Genomic DNA, 13,893 nt, shown 5'->3' on the forward strand with positions numbered 1-13,893 from the left:
AGGGTGGCCATATATGTAGTATCAGTAACAGCCTACCTGTATTCTGTCGTTGTAATTATCTAGTAGTAGCACTCCAGAGCTGGTGACTTTCTTGGTCTCCACCATGGTCTTCAGGTCAGCTAGGAGATTCATGTGCTTGGACATGTCAGTAGCTAGTACCTATAGAGACAAACAGCAACACCTTGGATTAGTTCAAGTGGGTGCTAGGCTGGAACTCACTCACTCACTCACTCTTCACTCACTCACTCACTCACTCACTCACTCACTCACTCATTAGATAATTAATTAATTAATCAATCGATTCAGTTGCTAAGTTAATCCATCCATCTATTTATCCATCCATCCATCCATCCATCCATCCATCCACCCATCCATCCATCCATCCACCCATCCATCCATCCATCCATCCACCCATCCATCCACCCATCCATCCATCCATCCATCCATCCATCCACCCACCCATCCACCCATCCATCCATCCACCCATCCATCCATCCATCCATCCATCCACCCATCCACCCACCCACCCATCCACCCATCCACCCACCCACCCATCCATCCATCCATCCATCCATCCACTCACTCACTCACCATGTCTATGACCATCTTCCTGAGGGACTGCCGTTGTTTCTTGGTCAGGTTCTGGAAGATGTCACAGTTCTCTTCCTGAAGCAGCTTGAAGCCTACAGCCAGGTGGTGGTTCTCTAGGACTGACGAGTCATTGTACATGAGGGCCAGCTCCGAGTCTGGAAGGAAACAAACAGACAATACCAGCACATGGTTAGGAAGCTGTTTTGATGCCATTTTCAATAATATAGTAAGATACCTTTCCAAGGTAATATTTATTAGGTATTTATATAGAAGCATGTACATTTTGGCGAGTGTGTGTAGATTTGATCTGGTATTTCTCTCTCGTTCTCTTTCTACACGTTGCACATTGAACAAAGTGAACCAAGTGAATAATGTGAATACAATGAATCAAATCAAACTTTATTTGTCACATGCGCCGAATACAACAAGTGTAGACTTTACCGTAACACAATAAGAATAACAATAACCAAGAATCATGTGAATAATGTGAATAAAGTGAATCATGTTAATAAAGTGAATCATGTGAATAAAGTGAATAATGTGAATAAAGTGAATCATGTGAATCATGTGAATAATGGCCCATGTTGACTCCAATGCTTCCCACAGTTGTGTCAAGTTGGCTGAATGTCCTTTGAGTGGTGGACCATTCTTGATACAAACGGGAAACTGTTGAGTGTGAAAACCCAGCAATGTTGCAGTTCTTGACACAAACCGGTGCGACTGGTACCCCGTTCAAAGGCACTTAAATATATTGTCTTGCTCATTCACCCTGTGAATGGCACACATACACAATCCATGTCTCAAGACTTAAAAGTAATTCTTTACTCGTCTCCTCTCCTTCATCTACACTGATGGAGGTGGATTTAACAAGTGACATCAATAAAGGATCATAGCTTTCACCTGGTCAGTCTATGTCATGGAAAGAGCGGGTGTCCTTCATTTTTACTATACTCAGTGTACGTGTACACTGTTAGATATTGGGGGCATCCTGGGATGTGCTTTTGGATGTTATTGCTGAAAGTGTGCGTTAGCTAGCATGCTGTAATTGTAATGGTTGCATTAGCTCCCCGCTAATCCAGTTATTTCCATGCTACAGGTGAATCTACAGCCATCAACATACTGTTGTCCTGCACATCTAATGCGCCTTCTTGTGTCTATCGTCAGAATAAACAGCAATCAACTGGGACCGCTGGCTGGACAGTCGCTGGCTGGACAGTTAAAAACAGAACGCAAGAGAGTTACGAAGTACGATCACATCTGTTACACTGATGCCGAGACCAGTCTTCTTGTCTTTGCTGGACAGCTGTTACACATGTACACAGTCACACACACACACACGCACAGTCACACACACACACGCAGTCACACACACACAGTCACATAGTCACACACGCAGTCATACACACACGTAGTCACACACACACACGCACGCAGTCACACACGCACGCAGCCACACACGCACGCACGCAGTCACACGCGCGCAGGCACACACACGCACGCAGTCACACACAGGCACACAGTCACACATGCACACACACACACACAGTCACACACACACGCAGTCACACACACACACACACACAGTCACACACGCACGGAGTCACACACACAGACACACACACACACACACAGTCACACATGCACGCAGTCACACACACATACACACACATGCACGCAGTCACACGCGCGCAGGCATACACACGCACGCAGTCATACACAGGCACACAGTCACACATGCACACACACACACACAGTCACACACGCACGCAGTCACACACACACACACACACAGTCACACACGCACGGAGTCACACACACAGACACACACACACACACAGTCACACATGCACGCAGTCACACACACATACACACACATGCACGCAGTCACACGCGCACGCAGTCACACACACGCACGCAGTCACACACACAGACACACACTCGCACGCAGTCACACGCGCACGCAGCCACACGTGCACGCAGTCACACACACGCACGCAGTCACACACAGGTACACAGTCACACACGCACACACAGTCACACACGCACGCAGTCACACACACAGACACAGACACACAGTCGCACACAGTCACACACACAGACGCACACACACACACACAGTCAAACACGCACGCAGTCACACACACAGGCACAGACACACAGTCACACACGCACACAGTCACACACACAGACGCACACACACACACACACACACACACACACACACACACACACAGTCAAACACGCACGCAGTCACACATACACACCCACACGGCTTCCAAAGGGTGGGTCCAATTCGTTTGTTGCCTTGGCGGCAAGGCTAATACATGTTATGGCAAATGACGATTGCATAACTGGGGAGGATTAAAATCAGTTCACTCTGTCTAGAGGACAGACAGACAGTCCAATCCCAACATTGTATAATCTTATACTAAGAATTAGGTTTCAATAGGAATCCAATTACCCTTCATTCTATCTACAATACCGTTTAGTTTGAATTGAGTTCATTTGTCTTTCAAGCCAACCATATTGTCATGGTCACACCAAACGTGTTCATGTCAATGTTCATAGGAGTTGGCTATTCAGCATATACAGATCTGGGACCAGGCTTCATGGCAGATAATTGTATGTATTCCATGTATTCCACGTATAATATGTATTATATGTATTCCATGTTTTATATGTATTATATGTATTCCATGTATTATATGTATTCCATGTATTATATGTATTCCATGTAATATATGTATTATATGTATTCCATGTATTATATATATTCCATGTATTATATGTATTATATATATTCCATGTATTATATGTATTGCATGTATTATATTTATTCCTTGTATTATATGTATTCCATGTGTTATATGTATTCCATGTATTATATGTATTCCATGTATTGTATGTATTCCATGTATTCCTTGTATTATGTGTATTCCATGTATTATATGTATTCCATGTATTATATGTATTCCATGTATTAAATATATTCCATGTATTATATATATTCTATGTATTCCATGTATTATATGTATTCCATGTATTCAATGTATTATATGTATTCCATGTATTATATGTATTCCATGTATTATATGTATTATATGTATTATACATGTATTATATGTATTCCATGTATTATATGTATTCCATGTATTATATGTATTATATGTATTCCATGTATTGTATGTTTTATATGTATTCCATGTATTATATGTATTCCATGTATTATATCTATTCCATGTATTATATGTATTACATGTATTGTATGTATTACGTGTATTACGTGTATTACGTGTATTCCGCGTATTATATGTATTCCATGTATTATATGTATTACATGGATTATATGTATTACATGTATAATATGTATTATATGTATTACATGTATTATATATTACATGTATTATATATATTCCATGTATTATATGTATTCCATGTATTATATATATTCCATGTACTATATGTATTATATGTATTCCATGTATTATATATATTCCATGTATTATATGTATTATATATTCCATGTATTATATGTGTTCCATGTATTATATGTATTATATATATTCCATGTATTATATGTATTCAATGTATTATATGTATTCCATGTATTATATATATTCCATGTATTATATGTATTCCATGTATTATATATATTATATATATTCCATGTATTATATGTATTCCATGTATTATATGTATTCCATGTATTATATATATTCCATGTATTATATGTATTCCATGTATGCCATGTATTATATGTATTCCATGTATTGTATGTATTCCATGTATTATATGTATTTCATGTATTATATGTATTCCATGTTTTATATATATTCCATGTATTATATGTATTCCATGTATTGTATGTATTCCATGTATTATATGTGTTCCATGTATTACATGTATTACATGTATTGTATGTATTATGTGTATTACATGTATTATGTGTATTACGTGTATTACATGTATTACGTGTATTACGTGTATTCCATGTATTATATGTATTCCATGTATTATATGTATGCCATGTATTATATATATTCCATGTATTATATCTATTCCATGTATTATATGTATTTTATGTATTCCATGTATTATATTTATTCCACGTATTGTATGTATTATATGTATTGTATGTATTCCATGTATTATGTGTATTATATGCATTCCATGTATTATGTGTATTATATGTATTCCATGTATTATATGTATTCCATGTATTATATGTATTCCATGTATTATATGTATTGTATGTATTCCATGTATTATATTTATTCCGTGTATCATATGTATTATGTGTAATGTATGTATTCCATGTATTCCATGTATTATGTGTATTATATGTATTACGTGTATTATATGTATTCCATGTATTCCATGTATTACATGTATTACATGTATTGTATGTATTGTATGTATTATGTGTATTACATGTATTATGTGTATTATGTGTATTCCATGTATTACATGTATTACATGTATTATATGTATTACATGTATTATATGTATTCCATGTATTATATATATTCCATGTACTATATGTATTATATGTATTCCATGTATTATATATATTCCATGTATTATATGTTTTCCATGTATTATATGTATTCAATGTATTAAATGTATTATATATATTCCATGTATTATATGTATTCAATGTATTATATGTATTCCATGTATTATATATATTATATATATTCCATGTATTATATGTATTCCATGTATTATATGTATTCCATGTATTATATATATTCCATGTATTATATGTATTCCATGTATGCCATGTATTATATATATTCCATGTATTATATGTATTCCATGTATTGTATGTATTTCATGTATTATATGTATTCCATGTATTATATATATTCCATGTATTATATGTATTCCATGTATTGTATGTATTCCATGTATTATATGTGTTCCATGTATTACATGTATTACATGTATTGTATGTATTATGTGTATTACATGTATTATGTGTATTACGTGTATTACATGTATTACGTGTATTACGTGTATTCCATGTATTATATGTATTCCATGTATTATATGTATGCCATGTATTATATATATTCCATGTATTATATCTATTCCATGTATTATATGTATTTTATGTATTCCATGTATTATATTTATTCCACGTATTGTATGTATTATATGTATTGTATGTATTCCATGTATTACATGTATTCCATGTATTATGTGTATTATATGCATTCCATGTATTATGTGTATTATATGTATTCCATGTATTATATGTATTCCATGTATTATATGTATTCCATGTATTATATGTATTGTATGTATTCCATGTATTATATTTATTCCGTGTATCATATGTATTATGTGTATTGTATGTATTCCATGTATTCCATGTATTATGTGTATTATATGTATTACGTGTATTATATGTTTTCCATGTATTCCATGTATTACATGTATTACATGTATTGTATGTATTGTATGTATTATGTGTATTACATGTATTATGTGTATTATGTGTATTCCATGTATTACATGTATTACATGTATTATATGTATTACATGTATTATATGTATTCCATGTATTATATGTATCATATGTATTCCATGTATTCCATGTATTATATGTATTATATGTATTACATGTATTATATGTATCATATGTATTATATGTATTACATGTCACATGTTTCTGAAATAATTCACATTTTCCACCTTTTTTATAAGATGGATTCATGACTAAGTAGCTCTGGGGCTGCTAACCCATTCAGGGAGTGTCTGTGTGTGTGCGTGTGTGTGTTCAGAAATGTGTGACACACACACACACAGCCAGGCACACACACACACACACACACACACACACACACACACACACACACACACACACACACACACACACACACACACACACACACACACACACACACACACACACACACACAAGCATACACATTTCTGAACACACACACACACACACACAACCATACACATTCATGCAGACACACAGACAGACTTGAAGATTTGGAATGATAGAAGTCTCTGTCGTCTCCACAATGACCTCATGTAGAATCATCGCCTCCTATCTGCATGCCTAATGAGGGGGATTCCCCACAGTGAGATGGATCAAAGTGTGTGTGTATGTGTGTGTGTGTGTGCGTCTGTCCGTCTGTCTTCTCTACATGTGGGCGAGTATGTTTGTGTGCGCACGCATGTGTGTGTGTGTGTGTGTGGGGGGGGGGGGGATTAAAAGAGAGTTTATGAAATGTGCCAGTGTGTCAGCAGCAAACCTTTCTCACTATGTGTGTTAACCCAGAAGAGAGAAGCTCATGTTAAAACAACCATATACATTATGATAAAGGATATACATTATGATAAAGGATATACATTATGATAAAGGATATACATTGTGATAAAGGAAACAGCATGGCACTGAAGGCAGACAAATCATAACTGCACAGCATTGGAAAGGCCACTCACTGGTGCTGATGAGAAACTGGTTGGAGACCCCAGGGTGGTCGACATCATGAATAGCACTGGCAAAGATGGCAGCTAGGATTTCCAGGTCTGTGAACACAGCCTGTGAAGAAAATAGGTGTTGCAATCTACATGAGCAGCACTTCAGAACAGAAATGGGACAAAAAGTTTCATTCAATCTCACGGTACAACCTCACTATTTGTCAGCACCAGGAACATGTCACTTTTGTTGTCCGTTGCAAAATGTTTAAAAACATTTTATATGGCCTTTCCTAACGAACACAACTCAGGCTACATTTAAAGCCAGTTTTAAACAAGACAAATATAAAAACTAATATCATTAGTGTATATTTAAAAGTCACATTATTAACAAAACATGAGCTAAAATGTAAAAGAGGGGGCCAGTACTAACAGCACTGTATCAAACCCTCCCAACAAAGATTCCCCCCATAAAGCGACGGAGATGGTACATTCCCCTACCTCTAGAGCAGGCGTGGACAGCAGCACATGAGTGGACTGGGTGACATCAGCAGCATGGATGTTATTGTGATAGGCTACATCGCCATGGTAATGGTCTTCTAGAGTCATCAGGTAGGTTATAAAGGTGTCTAATGGTATTTTGAATGTTTTTAATAAATCTCTTTCCTGAAAATGAGAGAAAAATGTGACACTGTCAAAACAAGAGGTTACAATAACAAACTGCTATTCACACATACATTCACGGACGCGCACACACATAGTTAGCTGTATAAATTCCAGCAAGGTAAAACAACAGTTTTTATAAAGGTTTTTTATAATTGTATAAACATCCTCACCTGGAAAATTGTGTACATCATGACTGTTAAAGGCCGGTTTCCTGAAAGCTCGGTGACTTTAAAAAGATTAAGGCCCCATTTATTGATGTCCTCAAGCTCCTGAAATCAGACATCAAGGCCATTTTACACACACCACTCACCCAAACACATCATAGGAGACAGTATACAGTATTTATATATACTGAACACAAATATAAACGCAACATGCAACCATTTCAAAGATTTTACAGTTCATATAAGGAAATCAGTCAATTGAAATAAAATCATTAGGCCCTAATCTATGGATTTCACGATTGGGAATACAGATACATGTGTGCATCTGTTGGTCACAGATCCCTTAAAAAAAAGGTGAGGGCGTGGATTAGAAACCAGTCAGTATCTGGTGTGACCACCTCATGTAGAACAACACATCTCCTTCACATAGAGTTGATCAGGCTGTTGATTGTGGCCTGTGGAATGTTGTCCCGCTCCTCTTCAATGGCTGTGCGAAGTTGCTGGAAATTGTTGGGAACTGGAACATGCCGTCAATCCAGAGCATCCCAAACATGCTCAATGGTGCGGCAGGTAGCCTAGTGGTTAGAGTGTTGGACTAGTAACCGAAAGGTTGCAAGATCGAATCCCTGAGCTGACAAGGTAAAAATCTGTCGTTCTGCCCCTGAACAAGGCTGTCAAGGCTGTAACCCACTGTTCCTAGGCCGTCATTGAAAATAAGAATTTGTTCTTAACTGACTTGCCTAGTTAAATAAAGGTGCCATTTTTTTTGTGAAAAAATTGTGACATGTCTGGTGAGTATGCAAAACATATCCCAATGCCCCATTGCAGTGATTGGGGGCATTGGCCTGTGTACGGTGCTGTCTTTTGAATAGCATGTTAAAGGGTGTCCTGACTCTGTGGTCACTAAAGATCCCATGGCACTTATTGTAAGAGTAGGGGTGTTAACCCCGGTGTGCTGGAAAAATTCCCAATCTGGCCCTCATACCATCATGGTCACAGTTTACAATTGGCTAATTCATCCCCCCTCCTCTCCCCGGTAACTATTCCACAGGTCGTTTCTGTGAATGAGAATGTGTTCTCAGTCAACTTACCGGGTTAAATAAAATACACATTTTCCATAAGTTAAATTATATCAGGCATAAGATGGAATTCAATCGAAACGGCATTGTAGGTAAATCTTCACTGTCTGGGGATAAATAACGCAAAGATGTATGAGACAAGGTATTTCGAACAGTCTGACAACTGAGGTCTAACAGTGACAACTGACAACTGAGGTCTAACAGTCTGACAACTGAGGTCTAACAGTGACAACTGACAACTGAGGTCTAACAGTCTGACAACTGAGGTCAAACAGTGACAACTGACAACTGAGGTCTAACAGTCTGACAACTGAGGACTAACAGTGACAACTGACAACTGAGGTCTAACAGTCTGACAACTGAGGTCTAACAGTCTGACAACTGACAACTGAGGTCTAACAGTCTGACAACTGAGGTCTAACAGTCTGACAACTGAGGTCTAACAGTCTGACAACTGACAACTGAGGTCTAACAGTCTGACAACTGAGGTCTAACAGTCTGACAACTGACAACTGAGGTCTAACAGTCTGACAACTGAGGTCTAACAGTGACAACTGACAACTGAGGTCTAACAGTGACAACTGACAATTGAGGTCTAACAGTGACAACTGATAACTGAGGTCTAACAGTGACAACTGACAACTGAGGTCTACCAGTCTGACAACTGAGGTCTAACAGTGACAACTGACAACTGAGGTCTAACAGTCTGACAACTGAGGTCTAACAGTGACAACTGACAACTGAGGTCTAACAGTGACAACTGACAACTGAGGTCTAACAGTGACAACTGATAACTGAGGTCTAACAGTGACAACTGACAACTGAGGTCTACCAGTCTGACAACTGAGGTCTAACAGTGACAACTGACAACTGAGGTCTACCAGTCTGACAACTGAGGTCTAACAGTGACAACTGATAACTGAGGTCTAACAGTGACAACTGACAACTGAGGTCTACCAGTCTGACAACTGAGGTCTAACAGTGACAACTGACAACTGAGGTCTAACAATGACAACTGACAACTGAGGTCTAACAGTCTGACAACTGAGGTCTAACAGTCTGACAACTGAGGTCTAACAGTGACAACTGATAACTGAGGTCTAACAGTCTGACAACTGAGGTCTAACAGTGACAACTGATAACTGAGGTCTACCAGTCTGACAACTGAGGTCTAACAATCCAACAACTGACAACCAAGGGACAAAAAACTAAAGCCAGTATCATCTTAATAATAGGGTGTATCTTCACAGCTACAAAGCTACTTTTTGGCATTGGGTGTTCATACCACATGGCATGTTTGATTGAACCCAGCCCATCTCCCTTGTTTCCACATGCCCCTTGAGCCAATCAGCAAACCACAGTGGTGTAACATTACAGAGGTGACCCTTTAAGGCATCCTATTTCCTGGATCTCAATAGAATCAATGTAGTCCTCATCACTGTGTGGGACGTCTACTACGTCAAACTTGATCAAATCAATTTCAGCCTAAATCTCGATTGGTGATGAGCGCTAGAAGTTTAATAAGCACTAGAACATGGTCTAGCTCTGGCGTTAATCTCTAGCTAGCTACGGCGGTGCGGGACAGTACTATCAACAAGGATCAGTGGGATAATGACTAGAATAGGAATAAAACAACATACAATGAAGAGGCCCGGGTCAGGCTTCTCTTCACCTTGGGAAAAGTCCAGATAAAAGCCCAGCCAGGAATTATGTAGCTATGTAGAGGTTAAGTCCCTTGCTCAAGGGCACAACACCAGTAATTCCTAAGTTAATATCAGATAAATAATTTACTCTAGTATTTATTCTATTCAACAAAAGCGTGCCATGATGATCAGACTGCTCTCGTACGCGTTTGTTTAACCTTCCTGGAAGCTAAGAGCAACTGTTAAATGACTAAAATGTCAATATAAAGTCAAAAAGCTCCTTCACCGTAGCCAGTTGGTCCTCTGTGTCGGTCTTGACCCCGAAGCGAGGTATATTAGAGTTGGAGAGGCTAGTGCTGTGCTGCAGCTTCTTCACGCCACTGATCTGACACATGGGCTTGGCGTTCTTCTTGTCCGTCCTCTCTTTCTGCGTCTGTGGACATGGCATCTCCACATCATGCTGCTTGTCTGGGGGGAGAGAGAAGGATGAAATAGTTAGAGGAGCAATAGACAATACACAAAGGGATTTTTTGGGGGCCTATTTTGTGCTTTTAGGGCCAAATCCTAACTTAAGATCACATTGTCCCCTAATCATGTATTTGTATTCATTATGGATCACCAGCAAATTTAAGGCAGTTATATACAATATTTTTTTAAAAGCATTACATTACACAATAGAATTTACAACACATTAAGTGTGTTCCCTCAGGCCGCTACTCTACTACTACATATCTACAATGTAGATGTGTGTCTGGGCCTGTGCCTGTGTGTGTGTCTCTTCAAAGGTGTATTTTTATCTGTGTTTTTCTAATCAGATTTTACTGCTTGCATCAGTTACTTGATGTGGAATAGAGTACTGTGCGCCTCCCATAGTCTGTCCTGGACTTGGGGATTGCGAAGAGACCACTGGTGGCATGTCTTGTGGGGTATGTATGGGTGTCTGAGCTGTGTGCTAGTAGTTTAAACAGACAGCTCAGTGCATTCAACAAGTCAATATTTCTTACAAATACAAGTAGTGATGAACCAGTAGTCCAGGTGCGACAAAACTAGGGCCTGTAGGACCTGCCTTGTTGATCGTGTTGTAAACAGGGCAGAGCAGCCCTTTCTTATGCACAGACCTCTATTGAGGTCAATTGGGGACTTGAGTAACGCACACTGATCTCAAGTTAGGATTGGCCCTTATTAACTATCTAACACACACATGCACGTCGCCCATGGTAGCTTTTAATAAAACAGAATGGATTGTTGTACCCATATGATTTTGAGGCTTTTTGGGGATTGGGAGTTTCAGTTTCAGGGGAAATTTGTGGACTGAGTGATTGAGACTCTTTACTTGTCTCTTGGAGACTATTTGGGGACCTTGGAGACTGGACACTGTTTGGGGACCTTGGAGCCTGAGGACTGTTTGGAGACCTTGGAGACAGGGGACTGTTTGGGGATCTTGGTGACTGGGGACTGTTTGGGGATCTTGGTGACTGGGGACTGTTTGGGGAACTTGGAAACCGGGAACTGTTTGGGGACCTTGTTGACTGGGGACTGTTTGGGGACCTTGGGGACTGCTTGGGTATCTTGGGTACTGCTTAGGGATACTGGAGACTGTGGACTGTTTGGGTACCTTGGGTACTGCTTGGGGACCTAGGAGACTGGGTACTGCTTGGGCACTGCTTGGGGACCTTGGAGACAGGGGTCTGCTTTGGGGAACTCGGAAACCGGGAACTGTTTGAGGAACTTGGAGACTAGGGACTGTTTGGGGAACTTGGAGACGGGGAACTGTTTGGGGACCTTGGAGACTGGGGACTGTTTGGGGACCTTGGAGACTGGGGACTGTTTGGGGACCTTGGAGACTGGGGACTGTTTGGGGACCTTGGAGACTGGGGACTGTTTGGGGACCTTGGAGACTGGGGACTGTTTGGGGACCTTGGAGACTGGGGACTGTTTGGGGATCTTGGGGAATGGGGACAGCTTGGGGACCTCGGAGTCCGGGACTGCTCGGGGACTGTTTGAGGAATGGGAACTGTTTGGGGACCTTGGAGACTGGGGACTGTTTGGGAACCTCGGGGATTGCTTGGGGACCATGGACGATTGGTACTTGTTGTTCTTTCAGTTCATTTGTTTTGTAAATTGATTGTTTGTGTACCTGTTTGCCATTTTACTGCATTGTCAGGAGATACTAACATAAACATTTAGCTGTACCCGCTATAACATCTGCTAAACTGTGTACCCGACCAATAAACTTTGATTTGACTTGAACTTGTTGTTATAAATACTGAAAATCACACAGCAAGGTCAGCCAGTCTTACCTAAGAAGGTGCTGGAGATGAACTCAGAGACCTGGTTCCCTGAGCGACTCATCTCAGACAGGTGAGACAGCTCCCTGTTCAACATCCTCTTGAACTGGACACAGACAGTGAGTGAGAGAGAGAAAGAAAGAGAGAGATGGAGTGGGAGAGAGAGACAGAGAGAGAGAGAGACAGAGTGGGTGAGAGAGAGACAGAGAAAGAGAGAGGGCGAAAGAAAGTGTTACTCTTACGCATACATGACATTGTATATAAATGGGAAACAATAACAGACTTTTGATCTCAATGAGACTTGCTTAGATGGAATATAATGATATTTCCTTTCTGTCATTATCGGATGTTTTTACCGTGCATTATGAAGTTCAGGCACTTTCAGCAGACTCTCACAGATACTGTGTAGCAACTGCAGACATAGTTCAGATAGTATGTCTGGTTTGATTTAAGGATGCGGTTCTGCGGAACTATTATTTTTGCCTTATTTCACATACTATTCACCAATGACTGGAGTGTGATACTTCTTTCATGTTTGAGCACAGCAATTTCCATATGACTTTGCGAGAGACAAGTAGGCAGCTCGTCCTCAACAACAAAACAGCTAAATACGTAAGTCTACCCACAGCACATTTGCATAAACAAATCTATACAATATGGCTAACAAATTCCCACACAATGCTGAGGTGGAAATACGACTAGTTCCTGCACTAGTTACTGCTATCTTCAATCTCTCCTACTGTACATACATCACAGATCATCACAACGATGTCACATTATTTACCCTTTTGGCCTAAATGAAAATGACTGCATTGATGAAAACACTTTAACAAATTAGTAAAGTAAACCCTTCTCTCAAGGGATTGGAATAACACTAAATGAATAGACATAATCCAAAGGCAGCCAGGAGAACCTACAAGCTTTAACATAAGCTTGGCCATTTGGGTCGTGTTCATTACGGCACATGATGGAAAACATGAGTTTCTTATTGGACCAGGTAGTTCAGGTTGTCTCTCCCTGTTTA

The 13,893-nt window shown here is 39.6% G+C and overlaps 1 protein-coding gene across 8 annotated transcripts in view; it reads right to left on the minus strand.

Moving 5' to 3' along the window:
• The window catches only part of LOC139544336 (3',5'-cyclic-AMP phosphodiesterase 4D-like), a 335,143-nt gene that overhangs the window by 7,116 nt on the left and 314,134 nt on the right, over positions 1 to 13,893 (minus strand). For all 8 annotated transcript variants that reach the window (XM_071351319.1, XM_071351324.1, XM_071351323.1 and 5 more), the window contains 7 exons: positions 12,882 to 12,975; positions 10,868 to 11,049; positions 7,866 to 7,964; positions 7,531 to 7,695; positions 7,054 to 7,153; positions 592 to 746; positions 37 to 159 (listed from right to left, as the gene is read on the minus strand). In XM_071351319.1, coding sequence (XP_071207420.1) covers positions 37 to 159; positions 592 to 746; positions 7,054 to 7,153; positions 7,531 to 7,695; positions 7,866 to 7,964; positions 10,868 to 11,049; positions 12,882 to 12,975 — 918 coding nt within the window. The remainder of the gene's footprint in view (positions 1 to 36; positions 160 to 591; positions 747 to 7,053; positions 7,154 to 7,530; positions 7,696 to 7,865; positions 7,965 to 10,867; positions 11,050 to 12,881; positions 12,976 to 13,893) is intronic.

This window comes from Salvelinus alpinus, chromosome 18 (genome assembly GCF_045679555.1).
Source record: "Salvelinus alpinus chromosome 18, SLU_Salpinus.1, whole genome shotgun sequence".
Classification (NCBI taxonomy): Eukaryota; Metazoa; Chordata; class Actinopteri; order Salmoniformes; family Salmonidae; genus Salvelinus; species Salvelinus alpinus.